This window comes from Mobula birostris, chromosome 8 (genome assembly GCF_030028105.1).
Source record: "Mobula birostris isolate sMobBir1 chromosome 8, sMobBir1.hap1, whole genome shotgun sequence".
NCBI lineage: Eukaryota > Metazoa > Chordata > Chondrichthyes > Myliobatiformes > Myliobatidae > Mobula > Mobula birostris.
This window is the reverse complement of record NC_092377.1, coordinates 68,554,412-68,581,890: the sequence shown is the minus strand read 5'-3', so window position 1 is coordinate 68,581,890 and position 27,479 is coordinate 68,554,412. Positions and strand designations below refer to the sequence as shown.

General features: G+C 40.8%; 2 protein-coding genes across 2 annotated transcripts in view; one reads left to right on the top strand and one right to left on the bottom strand.

Moving 5' to 3' along the window:
* Positions 1-3,566, bottom strand: part of commd1 (copper metabolism (Murr1) domain containing 1) — a 102,180-nt gene extending 98,614 nt beyond the window's left edge. The window contains exon 1 of the mRNA XM_072265401.1: positions 3,374-3,566. Coding sequence (XP_072121502.1) covers positions 3,374-3,544 — 171 coding nt within the window. The 5' untranslated portion in view covers positions 3,545-3,566. The remainder of the gene's footprint in view (positions 1-3,373) is intronic.
* Positions 3,567-8,137: 4,571 nt separating this feature from the next.
* cct4 (chaperonin containing TCP1, subunit 4 (delta)) lies at positions 8,138-27,479 on the top strand. The gene is made up of 14 exons (XM_072265397.1): positions 8,138-8,367; positions 9,915-9,967; positions 11,959-12,048; positions 12,299-12,407; positions 14,499-14,641; positions 16,091-16,212; positions 16,901-17,033; positions 20,590-20,729; positions 22,585-22,681; positions 22,818-22,928; positions 25,867-25,997; positions 26,584-26,818; positions 26,921-27,034; positions 27,307-27,479. Exons 1-14 carry the CDS (start codon positions 8,259-8,261, stop codon positions 27,319-27,321), a joined length of 1,602 nt encoding a protein of 533 aa, XP_072121498.1. The 5' UTR covers positions 8,138-8,258; the 3' UTR covers positions 27,322-27,479.

Below are 27,479 nucleotides of genomic sequence, written 5' to 3'. Positions count from 1 at the left end.
AACTTTTTCTTCCACCTGTATTTTATGGAGTTATACCAATTATATCAAATATAGTTGCAAGTAAAAGTTTCTGAACCCTTTGCAATTACCTGGTTTTCTGCATTACTCAGAAAATGTAGTCTGATCTTCATCCAAATCACAATAATAGACAAACACAATCTGACTAAACTAATAACACACAAACAATGTCCTTCTTCTCATCAATACTGAGTACACCATTTAAACATTCACAGTCTAGGGGCAAAAAGGTACGTGAACCTCTGGAGTAATGCCTTCTGCAAAAGCTATCTGGAGTCAGGTGTTCCAGTCAATCAGATAAGATTGGAGGTGTGGGTTGTAGAGATGCCCTGCCCTATAAAAAGACACACAAAGTCAGGTTACTGACAGAGCCTGCTCTTCTCAAGAAAGATCTGTTTATGTGCACTGTGCCTCGATCAAAAGAAACTTCAGACAACCTTAGAAGAATTGTAAAGATGCATGAAGCTGGGAAAGGCTACAAAAGCATTTCTAAAGACCTGAGTGATCATCAGTTCATGAGAAACTATCTACGAATGGAGGAAATTCAATAATTGCTACTCTTGCAAAAAATGTGCATCCTGTGAAGATCACACAAAGAGCACAAAGTACAATGCTGAGAGAGATGAAAAAGAACCCAAGGGTAACAGCAAAAGAGCTGCAAAACTTTCACTATAAGAAAAACACTGATCAGGAATGGAGTTCATGGAAGGACACCATGGAGGAAACAATTGATAACCCAAAAAAAAATCTGCACCTCTCAAGTTTGTAAAAGACCACCTGGATGTTCCACAACACCTCTGGGAAAATGTTCTGTTGACTGATGAGACAAAAGTTGAACTTTTTGGCAGAAATGCATACCGCTATATTTGGAAGGAAAAGGGCACTGCACACCAACAACAAAACCTCACCCCAACTGTGAAGCATGGTGGAAGGAGCATCATGGTTTGGAGCTGCTTTGCTGCCTCAGGGCCTGGACAGCTTGCAACCGTGGAGGGAACAATGAATTCCAAATTGTATCAAGACGTTTTACAGGGGAATGTCAGGGTAGTGGACTGTCACCTGAAGCTTAATAGAAGTTGGATGAAACAAGAAGACAATGATCTGAAATACAAGGGTAAATCAACAACATTATGGTTTAAAATGACAATAATTTGTGTTTTGGAATGGCCAAGTCACAGTCCAAACCTTAACCCAATTGAGATGCTGTGGCATTACCTGAAGAAGGCTGTCCATGCTTGGACTGTGAACGATTAAACAACATGTTCAATAAAGAAAGGAAAAGCGCAATTGTCAGTGTGTTATTAGTTTAGACAGATCGTGTTTGTCTATTATTGTGGCTTAGATGAAGATCAGGTCACATTTTATGAGTAATTAAAGCAGAAAACCAAGTAATTGCAAAGGGTTCACGAACTTTTTCTTGCAACTGTATTAATTGGATCAGAGCTGCAATGTCAATTTTTTTCACTACTCTAACATTCAGATGTGATTGCACTGCAGTGAAATTGCTTCACCACAGAAACACTGTTTCACCCCCAGGACATAAATAAATGGGAAATTGATAACATCACTTGCAGCTGCATAGGAACAGACCAGAAGAAGGGAATGATTAATGCATTTAGCAGTGCAAACGAAGAAACTGTGTGTGTAATAATTCTCTTGGAGTTTTGAAAGGGAAGGGAGAAGATGTATCTAGTGGTTATATCATGTTCGGGTGCAATAATTATGTCAAATAATTCATTGAATGAACGCTGAAGGGATGGAAGGCGAGGAGAACAAACAAACAGTTGTTCTGATTTGGATTACGGGTGGTAAGGGATGAAATGTGGGAAACGAGAGCCTTCTGATCAATGAGAAGCCACAGTTAAAGACATTGAGAAGACATCTCGGATACACTGATATGGATGAGAAAATCTTGAGGATAGCTTCTCCATCTGTTATTTGTTCTGATTACCACTACAGTCCCTCCAAAATATCTCAACCGTGGCCTCCCCTCTACCAGAGTATACAAGCCACCTACCTCCACATGCCCTTTCTGCCCAGCGAGAACCAGAATAGGGTTCTTGTTGCTCTCATCTTCCATCCCACTAGCTTTCACATTCCAAGGATCATTCTCAGTTATTGCTGCAATCTTCAACAGGATTCCACAGCCAGATTCATCTTCTTTTTACATTTAACACTCTGAAGAGAGAGGACTATTTGCAATTTCCTGGCTTACACTTCCAACTCTACCAACCATCCCTTCCTTGAGGTAGTTGCTAACATAATGACACAGCAGCAAGTGAAACCTTTTCTAGTACTCTTCTCAGTCTCCTGAGACTCGAATAGTTCTTCCGCCTGCACTCTACAGATTTAGTGCATCACATCCTGTATTCAGGATGCGCTCTCCGCTACACTGAGGAAACCAACGCAGGTTGGATGACCACTTTGCGAAACACCTCTGTTCAGTCTGCAAAGCTGACTCTGCAAATCCACTCTCCTGTCAATATAATTCTGCATCCAACTCTAACCTCTGACTCTGCCTCCATACTGACACAACAAAGTCCAATATACACTCAAAATAAGGCACTCATCTTCCTACTGGACATAAAGCAGCCCAGAGAACTCAGTAGCAATTTTAAGTACAATTGTTCCAGTCATCAATGTGAGGTATTGATTACTACCCCCCTACCCAACCCCCAACAGGAACTGCCTGATCAGAACAAAATACTAAACTACTGAATGTATAACACTTTCAACACTTCCATTAAGTATATTTTGTCGTATTTCAATGGCTAACTGCACACATTTATTAAATAGCAAGAGACCCTTAATTCCACCCCTCCACAGCACACCAAAGACATTTTGTTCACTCTCTCCACTCCAAGACCTCTCCAAAACATAAAATGCATGTGGTTTCCTATTTTCCCACTCTCGTCAAAGATCATTGACCTGCAACACTCGATCTATTTCTTTCTTGTCACACACGACCTAACCTGCCGAGTGCTTCCAATAATTTCCTTCTTTCAGATTTCCGGCAAATGTAGTCTCTTGTTTTAATTATTGATAGATACATAGAAGTATTCGTGAATGAACTGATTGCAGAGGGCTCTGAAAGATTGGGACACTGGTATTGAACAGGTCTCCTGAAGGACATTACTGGCTCGGTAATGACTGGTCTTGGAGGATTCAATTAACGAACACCAATCAAACTATATCAGTAAAGCTGTACAACAAATGCATTACACAATGCATTACTACATCAAACGACAAGTCAGCAAACACACTTCTCGGATTAGAGAAAGCTGATGTAAAGGAGCGTGCTGTTCTCTGGAGAGCAGTTGGCGGTTGATGGGGTCGCGCTCCCTTCTTCACCTACCCGTAGGATACCGTTCATTTTCTCCACCAGAACTTGGAAATCTTGCTCTGATAGCTCGGGGTAGAGTTCATCCTTGAGCATCTGCTCGGTAACGGCAGGGTTACGGTAAAAGGTGATCTGAACCAGGCCAAACAGCAGGCCGCTCAAAGACTTACTGGCCACATCAGCCATGATCTACTGACGTCGTGTTGACCTGCGTTGACCTTTCAGAAGGCGCCAGTCTCTTCGCTCTTGTTGCGCCGCCTCCTCTAACACGCTGCGATCATTGGCTCAGCGGCTCCGCCAAGAGCCAGTCAGGCGGTACTGCACCCAGCAAATTTGAAGAGTCCCATTGTTAAATTCAGAGCTTGGTGCAGACAGAATTTAACATGAAAAATTTATATTACCGCCATCGTAATGTGCTTGAATGTGTATTCGATCTAATGAAAAGCATTAGACCTTTTGATTTTTTTTGGGAGGGGAGGAATTTAGAAGGTAGACCTCCTGTCTCTTCCCTCCACACTCACTTGGCAATGGTCATTCACTTAATATTGATCTGTCAACCACCATTGAAAGGCAAGAAGATGGGTACTGGTTTTTTTGTTGTCACATGTACCAAGGTTTGCAAACTGATCAATCCATTACATCGTGCATTGAAGTAGTCAAGGTGAGACAATAACAGAATGCAGAATAAAGTGTAAAAGCTACGGAGAAAGTGCAGTTCAGGTAAACGATAAGGTGCAACATCATAATGACAGAGATTGTAAGGTCAAGAGTCCACCTTATCGACCTAGTGAGGCATTCCATAATCTTATGACAGCAGGGTGGAAGCTGTCCTTGATCCTGGTCACACATATTTTTAGGTTTTTGTATCCAACTATAAAAAACCAACAAAATGTAGTGGATCATAAACAGGAAAAAGTCTGCAGACGCTGGAAGTCCAAAGCAACACACGTAAAATGCTAGAGGAATTCATGTCAGGCAGCATCTACGTTTCTGGCCAAGACCATTCTTAAGTTCTGAAAAGGAAGGGGGAAGACTAGCTGGAAGGTGATAGGTGAAGCCAAGTGAGTGGAAAAGATAAAGGGCTGGAGAAGAAGGAATCTTATAGGAGAGGAGAGTGGATCATAGGAGAAAAGGAAGTAGGAGCAGAGCCAGGGGTAAGTAATAGGCAGGTGAAAAGAGGTAAAGGGCCAGAGTGGGAAATAGAGGGAGGGTGGGGGAAATTTTATTTTACCAGAAGGAGAAATCGATACTGGAGGAAAACACACAGAGGATGCAGAGGGGGATCACAAAGTCGAAGAAAGAGGACCGGGTCGAGACAACAGAGACTTTTGGAGAAGAGGAATTTGGTGGGTAATAAAATGGACGAGTTCACAGCGTTAGCCAGGCGTCAGAGAACATTTCGGGAGTGGAGTGTTATGTGTTTCACTGGAACGGGGCTGCACGAGGACATACCTGATCAAAACTTTTCCATGGACGGCTTCCAGACTGTTCCAGCTGACCGGAAGTGCACTGAGAGCAGTAAGCGTAAAGGAGGTGGGTGCTTACTGTTCTGGTTAACAACGGATGGTGCAATCCGGATCATATTACGATCCAGGAACGTGTTTGTAGACCGGATATTGAACTTTTTACTGTTGGACTTCGGCCATATTCCACTGAGATACAACACTGGATGGCATGGGAGGTCGTTCCTGCCTGTGGCCATCGGACTTGCAGCTCCTCCCGTGGAGGGTCAGACACCCTGAGCCAATAGACTGGTCCTGGACTTATTTTCCATCTGGCATAGTTTGCATTTTGTTGTTTGATTGTTTGTGGTTTTTGTATTGCTATATTTATGCTCTATTCTTGGTTGGTGTGGCTGTAACAAAACCCAATTTCCCTTGGGATTAATAAAGTATATCTATCTATCTATTCATGCCATCAGGTTGGAGGTTACCCGGACAGAATATAAGGTGTTGCCCCTCCATCTTGGCACAAGAGGAGGCTATGGTCCAAAATGTCAGAGTGGGAATGTGAATTGGAATTAAAATGTTTGGCCACTGAGAAGTTCTGCTTTTGGCAGATAAAGCAAAGTTGTAGTGGATGCAGCCCAGTCCATCGTGAGTAAGGCCCTCCCCACCATTAAGCACATCCACACAGAGCACTCTCACAGAAAAGCAGCATCCATCATCGAGGCCCCACCACAAAGGCCATGCTCTCTTTTCACTGCTGCCATTAGGGAAAAATGGACAGGATTCTCACGACTCACACCACCAGGTTCAGGAACAGTTATTACCACTAAACCATCAAGTTCTTGAACCAGAGGGGATGACGTCACTCACCCCATCACTGAACTGTTCCCACAACCTATGCATTCTAAGGTCTCTTCATCTCTTGTCCTCTCTATTTAATTGTTTATTTATTATTGTTATTATTTTCTTTTGTATCCACACAGTTTTTTTTGTATATTGGTTGTTTGTCCATCTTTTGAGTCCAGCCTTTCATGATTTTATTGAATTTCTTGGATTTCTACGGACGAACCACGGTGAGCATGCTAACTGGCTGTATCACCGTCCAGTGTGGGGGGTGGGGGACTACTGTACAGGATCAAAGTAAGATGCAGAGAGTTGTAAACTTAGTCAGCTCCATCTTGGGCACTGGCCTCCATAGTATCCAGGACATCTTCAAGGAGTGGTGCCTCAAAAAGGCAATGTCCATCATTAAGGTCCCCATCACCCGGGTCAGACGATGGAGGACACATCTAATATGCCAAAGGAGGATGTTATGGACAAAATGGGAGGTGAGGACCTCGATAAAATCACTGTCACTAAAGAGATAGTGATGAGTAAACTAGAGGGTCTGAGGGTAGATAAGTCCCCTGGTCCTGATGGGACGCATCCCAGGGTGCTGAAGGAATTGGCAGTGGTTATAGTAGATGCGATGGTAATCATTTATCAAGACTCCCTAGACTCTGGGCATGTCCCAGTGGATTGGAAAACAGAAAATGTCACACCACTTTTTAAAAAAGGATGTAGGCAAAAGACGGGTAACTATAGGCCAGTTAGCTTAACATCTGTAGTCGGAAAAATACTTGAAGCTGTCACTAAGGAAGAAATAGCGAAACATTTTAAAAGGCCGCACCTGAAGTACTGTGTGCAGTTCTGGTCTCCATACTTGAGGAAGGATATACTGGCTTTGGAGGCAGTGCAGAGGAGGTTCACCAGGTTGATTCCAGGGATGAGGAGAGATTGAGTCGCCTGGGACTATACTCTCTGGAGTTCAGAAGAATGAGAGGGGATCTTATAGAACCATGCAAAATTTTGAAAGGGATAGATAAAATAAAAGTAGGAAAGTTGTTTCCATTGGTAGGTGAAACTAGAACTCGGGGATATTGCCTCAAGATTCAGGACGGAGATGAGGAGAAACTGTTTTTCCCAGAGACTGGTGAATCTGTGGAATTCTCTGCCCAGGGAAGCAGTTGAGGGTTTTTCACTAAATATGTTTCAGAAACAGTTATGTACCATATAGCCTACATTACAATAAGGGACTACTTTATGTTTTAGTAGCACGTCATTGCATGTGCTATAAGGCACATATTGATCTATACGGGTGTGTCAAGTTCAGACTCTACCAGTAAGGAACCATGAAACTTCGTTCCCATCTCCAGCATTTTTATTAATGACATAGTTGTGTAACCAGGCCACATACACAACAAGTTAGATAGGTTTTTACATAGTAAGGGAATTAAGGTTATGGGGAAAAGGCAGGTAGATGAAGCTGAATTTATGGACAGATCGGCCATGGGGCAGGTTCAATGGGCCGGATGGCCTACTCCTGCTCCTATTTCTTATCTTCCTATGTCACGTCCTGTTCTCATAGCTCCCATCAGGAAGGAGGCACAGAAGCCTGAAGGAACACACTCAACAATTCAAAAACAGCTTCTTTCCCTCTGCCATCAATGTCTGAATGGACATTGAACCCATGAACACTACCTCACTATTTCTTTTATTTCTATTTTGTGCAGTACGTACTGATTTTAACATTGTGTATATACTTAGGTGATATATTTTCATACTTTTTCACCATTATTATGTATTGCATTGTACTGTTGCCCCAAAGTCAGTAAATCTTACAACACATGCCAATGATATTAAGCCTCATTCTGATTCTGTGAATACCCGCAAGAAAACAGATTTCAGGTTTATATATGGTGATATATATGTACTTTGATAAGAAATTTATTTTGAACTTTGATAGGTCGCTGCAATCATTCTCAGTCTAAATTCCCAACTCCCAACAATTGTTGCAATTGGTAGACAAAATGATCTATTCCCAAAGTGTTTGCCAGTGAACAAATTTATAATAACTTAAACAAAAAAAAACCAAAACCTGCAGATACTGGAAAATAATATAATGAAAACACTTAGCGGGTCAGGCAGCATCTGTAGATAGACAACGAACTTTCATTCAGAAAAAATATTAGGAAGATAATTCTTGCCTATCAATTGACCTTTTATTCTGTATTTAATAATCTTATCAATAATAAATTGAACCATTCAAGAAAAATAACCTCCACTCCAGTATCTTTCCAAACTTGGTGATGTTTACCAGGCTTTGTTCATATTATTGAGTTATGCCTTTTAGTTTTGCGACGAAAACATGTGCAATAGAATTGTTATTTAATCGCTTCAGCACGATCACTTTGTGTCGTATTTGAAACATTTCAGTATTATTGTTCGGGAATTTACGCCCGGCACCGGGTTGAACGCCCGCTGATGTCATTGCCTGCGCCAGGCTGAGGTCCTGACCATTTCTGGAAGCTTCTCCACCGCAGTCTGCTGCCGGCGATCCACGCTCTCAATCTGCAGCCATCTTCCTTGTGCTCGGCGACTGAAGCTGTAGCTCAGCGAAATTCTTTTGCGAAATGCCTGAGAAAAATGCCGGCAAATCCGCCAATAACGTGTCGAAGGGCGTTTATCAGGACCGTGACAAACCTGCTCAGATCCGTTTTAGTAACATCTCGGCCGCCAAAGGTAGGGAGGATGGGGTAATGGGTGGGGAGCGCGGGAGGATAAAGGAAGGAAGGGGAGGACGGGGATCGGGAGGACCGGGGGAGAATGGGAGGGGGATGGACGGGAGGACTGGGTGAGAGAATTGGCAGGGGAGGACCGGGGGAGAATGGACGGGGAGGGGAGGGGAGGGGGACCGGGGGAGAATGGACGGGGAGGGGAGGGGAGGGGAGGGGGACCGGGGGAGAATGGACGGGGAGGGGAGGGGAGGGGGACCGGGGGAGAATGGACGGGGAGGGGAGGGGAGGGGGACCGGGGGAGAATGGACGGGGAGGGGAGGGGGACCGGGGGAGAATGGACGGGGAGGGGAGGGGGACCGGGGGAGAATGGACGGGGAGGGGAGGGGGACCGGGGGAGAATGGACGGGGAGGGGAGGGGGACCGGGGGAGAATGGACGGGGAGGGGAGGGGGACCGGGGGAGAATGGACGGGGAGGGGAGGGGGACCGGGGGAGAATGGACGGGGAGGGGAGAGGGGACCGGGGGAGAATGGGGGGAGGGGAGAGGTGACCGGGGGAGAATGGGGGGAGGAGGAGGACCCGGGGAGAATTGGGGATAACCAGGGAGAATGGGGGGGAAGGACGGGAGGACCGGGGAGAATGGGGGGGAGGACTGGGGGAGAATGGGAGGGTGGATGGGAGGACCAGGGGGAGAATGGGGGGGCGGGAGGGTCGGGGGAGAACGGGGGGGGAGGATGGGTGAAGGGTGGGGAGTGTGGAGGATGGGGAGAGGTTGGGAGTTGGAGGGTGAGGGGAGTGGCAGTGAGAGGATGGGGGTGTGGAGGGGCAAAAGGATGGGAGACGGAGAGGGGTGGTGGGGTGAATGGGAAGGGTACAAGGAGAATGAGGAAGGACTGAGGGGCAAATGGGGTAGTGGGTGGGTGTGAGGGGTAGATAGTGGGAGGGTGGGGAGTGAGGGAGGAAAACTGAGGAGGTGGTGATGATGGTAAGGTGAGGTTGAGATTCATGATGCAGTGGGGACAAGGAGATGGTGAGATGTTTGCAGTAGAGAAAGGCAGCAGAGTCTTGGGATTTAAATGACATAGAGACAGGATGAGAATGGAAGGGTTCATCAGTGAAGATATTGGGATGGACAAGAGGTGAAGGAGGGGAGATGATTTTTAGGGTGTAAACAGGGTAATGGAGGGAAGGATCAAGGAGTTGGTGGGAATAAGTGGTTGAGGGGTGATACAAGGAGTTACAAATTAATTGGAGGGTTATTGGGTAACAGTTGGGAGTATCAGAGATTGTGGAAGGCTAAACTTTGGTCTTGGAGCTGGCATACTGCTCTTGGTGGTTTAAGAGGCAATATTTTGGGATTTCTTGTCTGGAACTACGGGTTGAGGATTTCTTATTAACTGCCAGTCTTCTGTAAATCATCCAGTTCATTGAGTGACAATTTGAGCAATGGATTTGAAACACAGAATAGATTAGGTGGTATACTTTATGTCTAACGAAAGTAGGATTTTAATGAAGCAAGATTAAGTTATAAAATGTCTTTTTCTTTCTTCTAGCTGTTGCGGATGCTATAAGGACAAGTCTTGGTCCAAAGGGCATGGATAAGATGGTACGGAATTACTATATTTAGAATTAAACATAATCTTTCTTTAATTCTTTTCATTAAAAAGAGGTCAACAATTATACCAGTGCCCAAGAAGAGCAGGGTGAGCTACCTTAACGACTGTCATCCAGTGGCACCCGCGCCTGCAGTGATGAACTGCTTTGAGATGTTGGTTATGGCTAGAATTAACTCCTGTCTCCCCAAAGTCCTGGACCCACTGCATTTTGCCTACCACCACAATAGGTCTATGGCAGATGCGATCTTCTTGGTTCTTCATGTGGGCTTGGATTCCCTGGACAATACAAATACCATAATCAGGATACTGTTTATTGACTACTGCTCAGCATTTAACACAATCATTCATGCACATCTGATGGAAAAGCTCTAGAACCTGGGCCTCTGTACCTCCCTCTGCAAATGGATCCTTGACTTCCTAACTGGAGGACCACAATAGGTGCAGATCAGAAGTAACATCTCCACCTCGCTGACAATGAACACTTGTACACCTCAGGAATGTGTTCTTAGCTCACTGCTGTACTTTCCCTTCACACATCACCGTGTGGCTTGTCAGAATTGTTGGCATAATTTCAGATGTAACAAGAGTGAGGTATCAGCTAGTTGAATGGAGTCACAGCAACAACCTTACACTCAATGTCAGTGAGACCAAAGAACTGAATGTGGCCTTCGAAAAAGATAAGATGAGGGAACACATACCAGTCCTCATAGAGGGAGCAGAGTGAGCAAATTTAAGTTCCTGGGTGTCAATATCTTTGAGGATCTAACCTGGATCCAACATATCGATGCAGCTACAAATAAGGTACGACAGTGGCTCTACTTCATGAGATCTGATATGTCGCAAATTTTTATAGATGTTTAATGCATTCTACCTGATTGCATAACCTATAACCGGGGAAGTGATGACCCCCTCCTGTTAGGCTGTTTGTGGTAACATATTTTTTATTCTTTCTACTTCTACTCTTTGTATCTGTGCACTTGTAATGCTACTGTGACACTAATTTCCTTTGGGATCAATAAAGTATCTATCTGGTATGAGGGAAGGTGGGGTGTTACTGCACAAATCGATATAAGCTGCAGTTGTAAACTTAGTTAGCTCCATCATGAGCACTTACATCCGTGACATCCAGGACATCTTTGAGGATTGATGCCTCAAAAAGGCAGTGTCCATCATTAAGAACCCCCATCGCCCAGGTTATGCCTTGTTCTCATTGCTGCCATCAGGAAGGAGGTACAGAAGCCTGAAGGCACACACTCAGCAATTCAGAAATAGCTTCTTCCTCTCTACTATCTGATTTCTGAATGGACATTGAACCCATGAACATAACCTCCATACTTTTTATTTTTGTACTGCTTATTTAACTACTTTGTATGTGTACATATGTGTGTATATTAACATACACTGTATGTAGATATTGCATTCAGGTTTTTCCTATATTATGTGTTGTACTGCTGCTGCAAAGTCAACAAATTTCATGGCATATGCCAGTGATATTTAACCTAATCCTGATAATCTGTTTCTGTTATCAATTTCTTTGTTACTGAGGAAGTTATTGAAATGGAATTATTCATTAATTGACAGCTGAAGAGATGTCATTAGATCCAAACAATTATTTGTTTCCATCTTGTCTTGTATTTTGAATAACTTAAGGATGGTCTGCTGATGTACTTAAGTATGTTGATAACCAATGTCCTAAAGGTTTAACCACAAGCTTTGTGCAATCCTTAATCACTTGTTGCATTCACTGCCTGCCGAATTTGGTGCTTTGAGAACTGATTGGTATGGGATACAGCAATGGAGTTCTTTCAGATTGAAAACTGTGAATTATCTCTGGCTCAACTCAGCCAAGAAGTGGGAAACATTTCATTTTTAAGATTGTACATCCATTTGCCGCCTTTAGGGTTTGTTTTCTTGCACTGTGCCTTTTCAGTTCACATTTTGATTAAATTCATCTCTCTTAATTGCTCTACCCATGCCATAGATTCAAGATGGAAAAGGTGATGTAACCATTACCAATGATGGAGCAACTATATTAAAGCAAATGCAGGTGTTGCATCCAGCAGCGAAAATGGTAAGGGTTGAAAGAAAATCTGTGCAAAACATTTTAGATCAAATAAGCATCTGGTTCTCTGGTGCAATGAAGATCAAGTTATCAGTTTTAAGCAGTCTTTATGTAGCATGTTTTTGCTGTCTGATCTTAAATGAGAATAATTCATCAAACACTACAAATTAATTTTCCTAATGAATAACTGTTAATGCATGCACACAATACTTGAATGCTTGTAAATTAACAAGAGAATTTTTTTTAATATATAACTCAGCTGGTAGAATTGTCAAAAGCCCAGGATATTGAAGCTGGTGACGGGACCACTTCTGTTGTAGTAATCACAGGAGCCTTGCTCGATTATTGTGCTAAACTACTTCAAAAAGGTATGTTGCATTTACTGTTTGGGCATGCCTTAAGTCATTAAATTTTGGGAATGCTGGAATGATTTTCTATATTAATGTATTTCTTATTGTGGAAAGCTGGTTACTTGGATGCTTAAAGGTAATACATACCTGTTTTAACTGTCTTTTGGTTTGGATGAAACTTTACTTTCCAATTGATTTTAGCATCCCTTCTTTTAATTGCCTGTCCCAGAGTGGTCTGAATTCAGTGAAAGATACAGTGCCTATAAAACGTATTCAAATCCTCCCCCACCCCCAGAAGTTTTTGCATTCTGTTGTTTTACAACATTGAATCATAGTGGATTTAGTTTGGCTCTTCTGACACTGATCAACAGAAAAAGACTTTCATGTCAAAGTGAAAACAAATTTCTACAGATTGGTCTCAATTTATTACAATTATGAAAAAAATTAATTGCATAATTACTCACTGCCTTCAGTATTTAGTAGATGTACCTTTTGGTTTGTGAGCCAGGACCCCAAATTTGGGCCACCGGTACCATCTGGGGGGAGTAATTCTTATAGTGATTTTTGGCAAGGTATATACCCCTAGTGTGAGAAAATGTGATAGCATTGCAGCAGTGGTAGCTTTCTGTGTATATCAGAACTGATATCATACCCAACAAGATGATTGTACAAGTCACTTCTTTGGTCACGAAACTTGAATCTTTCATGCTATCTGGTGGAGTTATACTCCTGCAAGATCCTACAAGGAAGCACGTTCGTAGGAAACTGGAATCTGAGCTGGGCCTTTGACTGCAGCAGAGGGTTTTATGGGTGTCCCGAAGTACGTCATTACAATAAGATTTAATTATCTCTTGATCTGTCCCAATCCTGCACATGCTGATGGTGATTAGCAAAGTGTGACCCCTCGAAATAGAGCTGCCTTGCCCTTTTGCTCCGGTAGGTGTCGCTGCTGAGGCTGGCCGTGCACTTGCGTTGGGCTGTCGTGTCCTGATTTCCATGATGGCCCATTGGGTCTCGGGTGAAAGCCAGCCTGTTGATTTTTGGTGAATGAGCAATTTTATACGAATATATAACCCTGAACTTTGCCTGCATTCTGTAAATTAGCACATTTTAATTTGATTTAGCCAAAAGAAGTGCCGCTGTAATGCACCATTTGCGCTAATTGGAGGTCATAAACAGACAAAGCATGAGAGTTTTAGTAGTATATAGATAGTTGTCTGTTGTTATTTTGGAAAAGTCAATAGAAACCCTAGGACACACATACTACAATCAATTGAAACATCATGACTACACATAGGTGATCTCCATTTAATTAAGTAAGTGAATTCTAAAACTAATTTGCTGCATCAGTGATGATTTGGTGTGTCATATTAAGGGGGTGAATACTTATGCAATCAATTATTTTGTGTTTTATATTTTTAACTAATTTAGATCACTTTGTAGAGATCTGTTTTCACATTAACACGAAAGAGTCTTTTTTTCTGTTGATCAGTGTCCAAAAAAGCCAAATTAAATCCACTGTGATTTAATGTTATAAAACAAAATATGAAAACTTCCAAGGAGGGATGAATACCTTTTATCAGCATTGTATGGTTTGGTCCAAATTTTAAATTTATCAATGGCCACAAAGCTTTTTTGGTAACAGGTTGCCCACCCAACTCTAAGTTGTAAATCTGACCTTCTGTTACCTTGCTTCCTCTTAATGTTTTCTTAGATCACACACAGCCATCGATAGCCTTAAAAATCTCAGTTCCTCAAGATCATTTAACCTCCATATCCTTTTTGCTGTTTGTTTCTGCTGTGACATGATTATCAAACTTGTTGACTGCAGCACCTCCAGCAGATGGAATATATCTGGCTAAAAGGCACTTCGCTGCTTAGCAAGCAGTTAATGGTGGCAATCTGCCACCATCCCTCCCTAGACCATACACTGTATCAGTCCTCTTTCCAAATTTTTGTGTGTTTTTCATTTCATCATAATCAAAGACTTCCATTTCTTCTTCAAGGTTGCCTCTTTTTTCCATGTTTGCTATATTTTGTTTTGTTCTGAATTTTCTTGTTTGACTTTTGTTGTACAAAACTAACAAATGAACTATTTTTTTATTTTAGGAATTCATCCTACAATCATATCTGAATCTTTCCAAAAGGCTGTGGAAAAGGGAGTTGAAATTTTGAATGGCATTGCACAGCCCGTAGAACTAAGTGACCGAGAATCCCTCCTGAACAGTGCAACTACTGCTTTGAACTCCAAAGTAAAGACACCTATCATTTGATAATATTTAGTACTTGGTCTAAGAAGTTAGTTTTGGTTATTATGTGCGATTTCAACACATGAAATCTGTTAAGCAGCCTATTTTGTATATTCACTGTATAAATTTAGCAATTCCATCATTGTCACTAATTTAGTTGAAGATTGTCAAGCCATCTCATTTGGAAAGAGAAACATGGGGTAATTGCTTTTCTGTGTGTGTAACGCTCAAGATGCCCGTGAACTAAAATGGCTGAATACTTGGATTAAGAATGTGGAAACCTTGGAGGCAGGAGTAGCATTGTTCATCTGCCAATTTTGGCTGAAGATGCTTAAGGTGTTTCAACTAGATGTGGGTTCGCATATGGCTCAGTGTGTCAAATTTTCTGTAATCCAGTTGTGCACTGATTACCTCACCCAATTTTATTTTAAGCTGACATTTTTGGCCTGATCCATTGAATGCTTCATGGTATTGGTTTTTAAGCACACTGTACTTCAGTTTCATTGTATTAGTACATCAATCCAGGTGTGGCTGGCATTGCCCATGGAGTAACAGTGATCAGCAAATGATAAATTGTCTTACTGTGCCATTTTGCTGCTCATGCTTTTGGTTACTTTATTTGCTATTATCCATCATATTGCACCATTGATTTGCTATGCCCAGGAAGAAGGAATTAAAATTTTTACCTTTAATGAGAACTGTTTGATAGATGAATGAAAGGTCTTAGGTTATGAAGTGCAATCAAGTACAATCACAAATGATGTACTCCTGAACCATCACTCCTAATAAAACATTGTCTTTCCGTAGGGTGTATTCTACTTCCAGCAAACTTTTTCCAGTTGATCTTCAATGTGGATAGTTATTGACTTATCTGCAGTTGGTGGTGATGGTTTTCCTTATGGCATGATCTCAAGTTGGATAATATGAAGGATTCTGAAATAAATGTCAAGTTCCTTCAGCTCCAACCTGACCCATTGCTGCCCTACCTTTGGGCTAGATTACTCCTAAGGTTGATGATGGGGAAACTGGGAATTGTGATAGATGACATTTTTTTTAAGTATCAGTTATTTGATCAGTCTAAGAAAAGCATATTTTAAACATTTGTGTTCCAGTGTCTGGATATTAGTTAAGATTTGAGGTTAATTGGATTGGTGATTCAAATTCTCATCATGATTTTTCACTGTATTTTGGTGTAACCGGAAGTTGGGAAAGAACCAAAAGTAAACCATGAGGATTTTTATGAAATCCACTGATTAGTTAAGATCTACAAAGTAGTGCTAGATAAATAGTGAAGGTAGGATCATGGTGTTCAAAGTAGAAGTGGATAATTCTTGAAAGGAAGTAATTTGTAGGACTGCAGGGCAGGTGGGGAAAAGTCAGATGACGTTTACTGGTAAACAGAGCAATCATGGACATGCTCAATTAAAGTAAAGAGCTCTCTTGGTTTTACAGGTGGTTTCTCAATATGCTAGCCTTCTTGCTCCAATGAGTGTTGGTGCGGTAATGAGCGTAATTGATCCTGCAACTGCAACTAGTGTGGATCTCAGAGATATCAAAATTATCAGGAAACTGGGGTAAGAAGAAATATTAGTCAATCTGTTTATGGTTGATGTTTTGAATTTCAAATTCCTGAGATGATTTTGTATGAGCGGGGGGAAAAAAAGCTTCACGAAATCTTGATCACTAATATTTGGGGCACTTGACAGAGCAAAGGCCAAACTAATTTTCGAAGTCTTTAGTTTGAGATGCGGTTTTCACAGCATTGAGAAGGTGTTAGTGAACTGCCACCTTAAACTGCTGCTTTTCTGCAGGGAAGCCAAGATCCTGTGGATAGGGAATTAGAACCAACAATGTTGAAAGCTGCATTCAGTACTAAGTGCTCTTACTTTATTATTTTATTCTTAAAATAAGGTGGTTATGGTACAACTGAGTGCCTTGTTCAGTCATTTCAGGAGATAGTAGTAGCAAATGGCCTTGCTGTGCTTCATGAGTTGCATTTAAGCCAGTTTAAGATAGTCAGTTTCTTCCCCAAAAGGCATCAATGAATTAAAAGGATTTTAAGAAATTGTTGAATGATGGCCATTATTTAGATTTTTTGATCCAAATTATTACTTTCAATTCCATTGCTTCTGTGGTGTGATTTGATTTGCTGAGGATCTTTATACCATAGTATACAAAATATATTACTGCTTCATTTAGAAGCCTTGGCTTTCCCTGTAAGATGAAATGCACGTTAATGGGTAATTAAAATTTGCTTTGCAGAGGAACAATTGATGACTGTGAATTGGTGAATGGACTGGTTCTGACTCAGAGAGTTGTCAATACGGGTATAAGTCGTGTAGAAAAGGCTAAAATTGGACTCATCCAGTTCTGCTTGTCTGCTCCAAAAACAGATGTAAGTCCTTTTATACTTGTAGATTGCTTGAAATAATAAACCATGAGCAGCCATTAATTCCTTCAATTGCTCAGAAAATTTCATCACACAGTAGGGGGTTTTTTTGGAATTCTGAAAAATCTATTGGTAACTGTTGATCTAACCTTGTATGTAAACTTTAAAGTACAGAGAAAGAATTTGTAAGAAATTATAGCAGAGTGGATTTTAAATCCAGTACCATGTATGCAAAAAAAAAATTAATGCTGTTTCTGGTATTGGACTTGAAATTTGATGAGTTCTGTTGTGTGTCAGGTTTTCCATCCTCTTTATCTTGAACTACTTTAGAATAGCTTAAGGCTTTCACGTTGCCAAACTTAGGATGTTTTTTCATTTGTGTTAAAACATCTGAATATAATTGAGGGAAGAAGGCTTCTGTGAGGCACTGCAACCTTGATAGTATATCTGGTGAAAATTATGTGGTGTTTTTTTAATCAAAGTTCATATATGAATGCAGTAATCACTCTATTCCATTCTAATCTCAATGGAAAGGGCAATACATGATTCAATTTTTCTTGAGTTTAATCTGAAACACATAGTCACATTTTTTCTTCTTTGGAATAAAAATGTGACCGTGTGCTTAAAAGGTCTGAGGGCTATGTATAATGGTTTTACTGATAAGTAATATTAATGATGTAGATTGTGTATTGTATTTCTGATATTAATAAGATCATAATAGCACTGAGGTAATGTCATACTTGGTTTTCATTAAGAATTACAAACAGAAACCAAACCTCAAACATTGTTTTTCGAATTGGTAATTTACTGGACATTTCTTCTTGCGGTAACATGATAGCATAGCAGTTAATGTAACACTTAGAGCACCAGTGCCCAGGTTCAGTCCCCTCTGGTGTCTGTAAGAAGTTTGTATGTTCTCCCTGTGGCCACGTGGGTTTCCTGAGGTGCTCTGGTTCTCCCCAACCCCTACTCCCACATTCTGAGACGTGTGGGTTAGTAGGTTAAGTGGGTCAAATGGGTGTAATTGCGTGGCATGGGTTTATTGAGCTGGAAGGGCCTGTTACCTTGCTGTATCTCTAAATTAAATAAATGTTAGCATACCCATTTCAGTGCAACAAGCTACTTATTGAATGAGTAAGCCATTCAAAACCATGGCCAACTTCATCCTCGGAGTACCCAGGTCATACGAAATCAAACGTGTTAACAATGTTTGGCTATTTTCTTTATGAAATTGGGAGAAGCAGTAAAAGAGTTGTTAAAGATGTATGAAGGTAACACAAATGCGATACATCTCTCTTTTCACAAAAAAAATGTTGGCAGTTAAGGCAAACTGTGTACTACATGCCTGAATGGACTTCAGTTTGAATTTACTTATCCATAAGTTTGGTCTGCTTTCTAGTTAAGGTTATGTGCATCATTTCACATGTTGACCTTGTAAAATGCAAAGTGCTGCTCTAGTATAAGCATAATATAACAATTTTTACAAGAGTTTTTGTTATTTTACTTGAGTTAAGTAGCAAGTAGCATTCAATACTTTTGCCATAAATAGTTGGAAGTCTCTTGCTTTAGTACAACTTGGCTTTTGAAGATTCCCATGCAGTGTGTTGTCAGCTACAACTGACGTTGATCTTTGAAAATAGCTGTTTTCAGCTGTGAAAGACCGCGCCGACTGGGTGTTGTACCAGTGTGCAAAAGACAACAAATTGTGCAAATACAAAAAGAAATAAATAAAATAAAATAAGCAAGCAAGCAATAAATATTGAAAGCATGAGAAGAAGAGTCCTGGAAAATGAGTCCATACGTTGTGGGAATATGGGGCAGTGATGGTCCCTTTGGTTCATGAGCCATATGTTTGAGAGGTAATAATTGTTCCTGAACCTGGTGGTGAGTCCCAAGGCTCCTGTACCACCTCCCTGATGGCAGCAGTGAGAAGAGTGCATGACCTGGGGGGTGGGGGTCCTGATGATGGATGCTGCTTTTTTGCGACAATGCTCTGTCGTAGAATGTGCTCAATGGTGAGGAGGGCTTTACTTGTGATGGACTGGGCCATATCCACTACTTTTTGTAAGGTTTTCCTTTCAAGGGTATTGGTGTTTCCATACCAAGCTGTGATGCAACCAGTCAGTATACTCTCCACCACACAAGTATAGAAGTTTGTCAAAGTTTTAGATGTCATGCTGAATCTTAGCGAACTCCTAAAGAAGTAGAGGTGCTGCTGTGCTTTCTTTGTGCTGAGCCCAGGATGGGTCCTCTGAAATGATAACGCTAAGGAATTTTAAGTTGCTGACCCTCTCAAACTTTGATCTCCCGATGAGGACATCCTCATGAACCTCTTGTTTCCTCCTGGTCAATAATCAGCTCCTTGGTCTTGCTGATACTAAGTAAGAGGTTGTTGTTTTGGCACCACCGAGCCAGATTTTCAATCTCCCTCCTATATGCTGATTCGTCACCACCTTTGATTCGGCGTATGGTAGTCGGGTAGTCAGCAAGCTTGAAAATGGCTTTGGTGCTGTGCTTAGCCACTCATTCATGGGTGTAAGACAAGTAGAGCTAGGGGCTGAGCACACATCCTTCTGGTGCATCTATGTACAGGCAGATGGAAATACAATGTTGTGGTCACAATGGATCGATTAGTTATGATCTCTATAAATGAAGGAAATGACCTAAGTGCCTATACCTTGTCCAAATCAATGTGTTCAGATGTACGGGGCATAAATGTTTCAGATTTCCCATTAGATGTATTGTATATCCAGAAGTTTCATAGATCCATATCTTACTCTCTCCTTTTAGGCAGCAGTTGGTGATTTTGTCTTGTACTCATTATCCTCCGACACAATGAATTGCATGCTGGTGCGTGACCGCAGAAAACATCAGAGTTGTGGACACAGCTCAGCACTTCATGGAAACCAACCCGCCCTCCATGGACTGCCTGTACTTCTCAGCTGCCTCAGTTTAGCAGCCAGCATAATCAATGACCCGAACCACCCCAGACATTCTCTCTTATCCCTTTTCCCATCAAAGAGAAGATATAAAAGCCTGAAAGCATATATGCCCTAACTCAAGGGAAACTTCTGTCACGCTGTTAAAAGATTATTGAGTCATTCCATAGTACAATAAGATGAATTATTGACTTCACAGTCTAACTTATTATGACGTTGTATCTGTTTGTCCATTTGCATTACACTTTCTCTGTAACTATAACACTTTTATTCAGCATTCTGTTACTGTTTTACCTTGTATTTCCTCAGTACACTATTACTATATGATGTGAGTTGTTTGAACACCACGCAAGACAAATCTTTCACGATACCCAGTATGTGTGTTTAATTAATGGCCAGCTAATGCACTTGTCAAAGGTCATTAGATATTTTCTTTCTATTATATTGCCCTATCTTTGTTTGGCCATATCAAAAAAGATCAGGGATTGACGTTCAAGCTATGGCACTTCTGATTGGGGTGGTATTGCAAAATGCATCAATCCATAATTATCGGTGTCCTCTTTGTTATTGTTTACAAAATTTTCTTGTCACAGCATTTCTGAATTCTTCATTTTATTCTGTAGATGGAAAATCAGATCGTAGTGTCTGACTATACTCAGATGGACCGAGTTTTACGTGAAGAAAGAACCTACATTTTGAACTTAGTGAAGCAGATTAAAAAAGCTGGATGCAATGTCCTGCTGATACAAAAATCAATTTTGAGGTAATGTTTTTAACCTATAGATACCTAGTTATAGAAGAGATTCTTGGAGGATTTGCTGATGGAACAAAATACTAGGTTTTGGACTTACTTATGTTATTATCTACTGTAGTGGATAAATTTCTGGTAACACTGAAGTTTGTTTATAATGTACTAAGTCATTTGAAATTGTTGAGGGTATGTTAAAATACAAGCTCCCTGTTTTATGAGTGGATATTTCTCATTAGTGATTTCATCACGATGTAAAAATATGTTCAGCTTAATTTGAGTAAACCTGTTTAGTTAACTTGTAGAAATTTTACTTTGGATTAATAGTAAAATATTTTCATAGACACCTGTTTGGAGGTAATTATTGGAAATTAGGAAGTCACTTTATCAAGCTAAAAATTAATTAAAACCCTGGATGGGACAGTTATACAATACAGAAACAGGCTCTTCAGCCTAACTTGTTCTTGCTGACCAAGATGCGTTTCTGAGTTTGCCTAATTTGCGTGTTTGGCTATCCCTACCTTTTCTTTCCGTTTGTCGAAATGCTTTTTATATATTGTAATTTTATCTGCTGCCACAGTTTCCTCTATCTACTTGTTCCATATATCCACCACCCTCTAAGTGGGGGAAAGAAATTCCCTTGGAGTTTCTCCGAATCTTTGCCCTCTTGACTTAATTCTCCCATTTTTGACTCCACTGCCCCAGGAAAAAGACCGTGATCATCCACCTTATCTATCATCTTCCTTGCCTCAAGATTTTCTATACCTCTCAGCTTCTTAAACTCCAAGAAAAGTAGTCCCAGTCTGCCCAACCTTTCCTTTTCACTGAAGCTCCCCAGTGCTGGTAACATCCTCGTAATTTTTTTCTGTACTCTTTCCAGACTAATAACTTGCTTTGCATGACCAATACACCAAGAGTGGTCTCAGTGACTTGTACTGATGCATTTACATCACAGCTGTTGTATTCAGTGCATTGGCTAATAAAGGTGAGCATTGCAAATGCAACCTTCATTGTCGTATCAACCTGTGTCTCTGCTTTCAGGGAACTATGTTACTTTGCCCAAGGTTTCTCTGTTGTACAAAACTATCCAGGGCACTAATGTTTACTGCTGCCCTGGTTTAACATGAAAAAGCGCAATACCTTTCACTTTGAGTCATAGCATTACACAGTGTGGAAACAGGCTGTTCAGCCCAATTGGACCATATTGAACAACATGCATTTCCAAACTGGTTCCATTAACTTAGAAACCTTTCCAATCCTTCAACCTGTCCAATCATCTTTTAATACCTGTTATACCTAACTCAGCCACTTCTGCTGACAGTTGATTCCACATAGATACTACCCTTTTTTTGTATTAAAAGTTTCCTTATTCTTACTACATATTTCTCCTCTCATCTTTAACCTATGCCCTCCAGTTCTTAATTCTCCAACTCTGAAAGAAAAAGAATAAGTGTATTCACTCTATCTTTGCTGCACACAACTTTTTTCGCTTCCATAAAGATCACCTCTAAGTCTCCTGAGCTCTAAGGCAGGGATTCCTATCCCTGGGCCCCAGGGTTAATCGTAAGGCTCCGTGCCATAAAAAAGATTGGGAACCCCTGTTCAAAGGCGTAAAGTCCAAGCCTGTCCAACCTCTCCCTCGAATTCAGTCCCTCAGGGACTGGCAGCATCTTGTAAATCTTTTCTGCACTCTTTCCAGTTTAATAATATCTTTCCTATAGCAGGGCAACCAAGACTGAACACAACACTCCAAACATCATTTGCTAAAGGAGGAAGTATTTTTATCAAGTAACCTGTGCTTCTGAATCTTCTGTTCCTTTTGGACCAGTTTATGTTTGATGGGATTAATATTAATGTTTTTTTAAAACAGGGATGCATTAAGCGACCTGGCCCTCCATTTCCTCAACAAGATGAAGATTATGGTGATTAAGGATATTGAGCGAGAAGACATTGAGTTCATCTGTAAGGTATAAGAGAATAATTAAATCTTTCTGAAAGTACAGCTGCTTAGATTTAATTTCCATATTAATATCTTGTCAGTTTTAAATTTGTTTATTTGTTTCTTTTGATTTGAAAAAAAACATTAAGTATATTTCTTTGCAGACTTTAGGCATAAAGCCAGTTGCTCATTTTGAGCAGTTCACACCAGACATGTTGGGCTCTGCAGAGTTGGCAGAAGAAGTCACTTTGAATGGATCTGGCAAATTAGTCAAGGTAATAATGAAAAAAGATAACAGCAGATCTATCTAATTTTCAAATAAGCTGTGCTAAAGCTTTAACATCAGATGTAATTATATTTGTTGTAATAGTCTGCGGAACAGGAGATTGTAAAGTGAGTTGGAGATGATTCAGTTTGGACTTCATGTGCCATTTCTAAAAAGCAATCTTCCACTCCTGCCTGCGGAGTGGAAGATTGCTTGGGCTAATAGTAACTGGCGTTGAGTAACAAGACTTGAGGTGTTGAATTTGAATGCACGCAGTATACAGAATAAGGTAGATGAGCTTGTGGTGCAATTAGAGATTGGTAGGTATGACGTGGTCATCACTGAGATTGTGGCTGAAAGAAGATCATAGTGGGGAGTTTATCATCGAAGAATACACCTTGTATCGAAAGGACAGGCAAGTGGGCAGAGGGGGTGGGGTGGCTCTGTTGGTAAAAAAAAAATAATTGAAATCCTTATAAAGAAGTGACATAGGGTTGGAAAATATAGAGTCATTGTAGATTTAAAAAACTGCAAGGTTAAAAAGACCCTGATTGGGAATTAGATGCAGTCCCGAAACAATAGCCAGGATGAGGGATATCAATTTCAACGGGAAAAAGAAAAGGCATGTAATAAGTGTATGTTAGGATAGACATGGGGTATTTCAATGTGCAGGTACATTGGTAAAATCAGATTGGTGCTGGATCCCAAGACGGAATTTGCAGAATGCCTAAGCAATGGTTTTATTAGAGCAGTTTGTTATTCAGCCCACTAGGGGAAAGGCAATTCTTGATTGGGTGTTGTGTAACAAACCAGATTTGATTAGGGAGTTTAATGTGAAGGAACCCCTGGGAGACAGATCATGATATAGAATTCAACCTCCATTTTGAGAGGAAGAAGATAAAGTCAGATGTATCAGTATTATAGTGGAATAAAGGTACTTATAGAGGCATAAGAGAGGAACTGGCCAAAGTTGATTGGAGGGGAACACTAGCAGGGATGATGGCAGAACAGCAATGGCTTAAGTTATTTGGAAAGCATAGGATTGATGCATCCCAAAGATGAAAAGGATGAGGCAACCGTGGCTGACAAGGGAAGTCAAAGACAGCATAAAAGCAAACAAGCTTAAGTGTTTTGCATCAGTGTTCACTGTGGGAGACACTGGCAGTATTCCAGAAATTCGAGGGGTCTAGGGGGCAGAAGTGAGTGTATTTGTTAATATTAAGGAGAAGGTGCTTGAGAAGCTGAAAGGTCTGAAGATGAATAGGTCACTTGGACCATCTGGACTACACCACAGGATTCTGAAGCAGGTAGCTGAAGAGATTGTGGAGGCATGAATCATTAGGTTCTGGAATGGTTCCTTGGGACTGCAAAATTGCAAATGTACTCCATGGTTAAGAAGAGAGGGAGACAGAAGAAAAGAAATTATAGGCCAGTTAGCCTGACTTCAGTGATTGGGAAGATGTTGGAGTCCATTTTTCAGGATATTCGGAAGCTCATGACAAAGTAGACCAAAGTCAGCATGATGGTTTCTTAAGGAGAAATCTTGCCTGACAAATCTGTTTGAATTCTTTGAGGAAATACCAGGCTGTGTTATAACGGTGTATGCTGTTTACTTGGGTTTTCAAAAAGTCTTTGCTGAGGTGTCGCACATGCAGCTGCTTAACGAGAAAGGTCCAGGGTATTACAAGAAAAATACTAGCATGGATAGAAGATTGGCTGATCGCCTCCAAGAGTCAGAATAAAAAGGACTTTTTGTGTTTGGCATATGCGACCACTGACGCCAGGCAATCTCTGAAGAATGTCGACAATGTCTGGGGTCACCCATCTTGTAAAGACATTGCCCAACAGGCATTATTGGCAAACCACTTCTGTAGAATTTGCCAAGAATAATCATAGTCGTGAAACCATGATTGCCTATGTCATACGACACAGCATGTAATGATAATTCTGATTGGCTGTTGGTGACAAGTGGTGCTCCATAGTGGTTGGTAGTAGGACTGCATCTTTTGGCAGTATATGTTAATTTAGATGACAGAATTGATGGCTTTGTAGCCATGTTTGCAGATAATACGAAGTAGGTGGTGAGGAAGCAGAGAGTCGGTACAACAAGGGTTCCCAGTGTGGGTTCGCGGAACCCACGGTTAATGGTAGGGGTAAATGACATAAAAAAAGGATGGAATCCCTGCTGTAGAATGACTTGCACAGATTGGGAGAATGAGCAAGGTAGTGGCAGAAGGAATATAGCTATAGATTATTTTCTAAATGGAGAAAATTCGAAAATCAGAGGTGCAAAGGGTTGAGTCAGTGGTGAGGATGGCAAATGCAATGTTAGCAAGAGGACTAGAATATAAAAGCAAGCATGTGATATGAGGCTTCACAAGGCAATGCTCAGATTGCACTTGGAGTATTGTGAGCAGTTTTGGGCCCAGATAAGAACAGATACACTGGCATTGTGGAAGTTCACAAGAATAATTCTGGAAATAAAAGGGTTAACGTGTGAGGTGTGTTTGATGGTTCTGGGCGTGTACTCATTGGAGTTTTGAAAAACGGCGAGGCGGGAACCTCATTGAAATCTGTCAAATATTTTAAGACCTAGATAGAGTGGATGTGGGTGAGTCTAGGACCAGAGGACACGGCCTCAGAACAGAGGGACATCCATTTAAAACAAATATGAAGGACCTTCTTCAGCCGGGGGTGGTGAATCTGTGGAATTCATTGCCGAAGACGTCTGTAGAGGCCAAGTCATTGAGTACATTTAAAGTGGAGCTTGATAGGTTCTTGGTTAGTCAGGGTGTCAAAGGTTACGTGGAGAAGCCAGGAGAATGGTGTTGAGAGAGATAGTACATCAGCCATAGTGTAATGGTGGAGTTGACTCGATGTGCCGAGTGGTCGAATTCTGCTCATATGTTTCATGGTCTAATCCTTAAATTGAATACTTTGTCCTTTAGATTACTGGTTGTGCCAATCCAGGAAAAACAGTATCCATTGTGGTTCGAGGGTCCAATAAATTGGTTATGGAAGAGGCTGAGCGTTCCATTCATGATGCTTTATGTGTTATTCGCTGCTTGGTAAAGAAAAGGTAATTTTCCCTCCACCTTTTATTATGATGAGCATTAACTGGGAGTTGTTCAACAAAAGGAGGACTTCCATTGAATATTCATAATTGAGCTACTTAAAATTCAGGGTCAGATTTCAGAAAAAAGCTGCTTTCTGGATGCCACTGTTCACAATGCTGGTTCAGAAATTGATATTACTTCAAAAGTTGATCTCTGGTTACTTCTTCCTCTCATCTGGTAGCACCTTTCAAAGTGAACTGATGATAAACAATTATAGAATGTATTTGCTTTGATGTTTTTAAATGTCCTTGGTTGTGGAAGTTCTGAAATGAATTTCTCAGAATTCTCAGTTGATGCTAGGTGATGTTGAAAGACACTGGCTTGAGAGAAAAAAGTTGGCCTGCCCAGTGAAACTATTTGCTTAATAAACTTGATATTAAAAGTAAGACCACTTAAAATTCTGTCTGATATAATGTAAAGGAAGAAACTGTAGTACTGTAGGCAGAATCAAACATCTTACTGGTCTGGGTAAATTCATTGTTTGGATAAACAGAGTATAAAAGGGAAATGATTACAAAGTTCAGAAAATGTAACTTTTCTTCTAAACAGGGCTTTAATTGCTGGAGGTGGAGCTCCTGAGATTGAGTTAGCACTGCGTTTGACCGAGTACTCTCGAACGCTTAGTGGTATGGAGGCATATTGTGTACGGGCATATGCCGATGCCCTGGAAATTATCCCTTCGACTTTGGCTGAAAATGCAGGTCTTAATCCTATTTCTACTGTGACGGAGCTGAGAAATAGACATGCACAAGGGGAAAAGACTGCAGGAATTAATGTGCGAAAGGTGAAATTTTCATTACTTAATCAGTCTTTGTAATGTAATGAAGAAAAATGTTTTGCATTAATATATCAGAATTGCTTCTCATTCAGCAATTTGTTTCTTCAGGGTGGTATTTCTAACATTCTGGAGGAGCTGGTTGTTCAGCCTCTGCTGGTCTCCCTCAGTGCCTTGACCTTGGCAACAGAAACTGTTCGCAGTATCCTAAAGATTGATGATGTGGTAATTTTCATTTGTAAATTTAATTGGAGAAATGGGGGAGGATTTTTAAAATATTTTACAATGTTCCAAAGAGTTAGTTTTTGTAAACACAATGTGAGCAGAACAATTATTTCTGTTGGACTTTCTGTTGATGTTACATGATTATGCTCATCTTACTGCTCTAAACTTGGATTTCCATTGAGTTTGAAGACCAAAAAAACACAAAACAAGAAAAGCTCAATGTATTTAACAAATGCAGTTAACTAAATAGGGCTACTTTTTTTTTCTTACAGGTGAATGCACGATAAATCCAATGTGTTCAACATGTGAAAGATTTCGAATTCCCTGTGGTTTCAACAGCTTTGTCAATGAACCTTGAGACAAGCCATCTGTTCTCATTGACTTGTTTGTGTAGATTTGCCACATCTGTTTTTCTCCAATTAAAGACTGCTATAACTTAATAAGA

Coding starts and splice junctions, on each gene's coding strand:
- cct4 (XM_072265397.1), top strand. CDS start 8,259: ATGCCTGAGAAAAATGCCGGCAAATCCGCCAATAACGTGTCGAAGGGC. Junction 16,213..16,900: donor AAAATTATCAGGAAACTGGG/GTAAGAAGAAAT, acceptor TTTGCTTTGCAG/AGGAACAATTGATGACTGTG. Junction 20,730..22,584: donor ATACAAAAATCAATTTTGAG/GTAATGTTTTTA, acceptor TTTTTAAAACAG/GGATGCATTAAGCGACCTGG.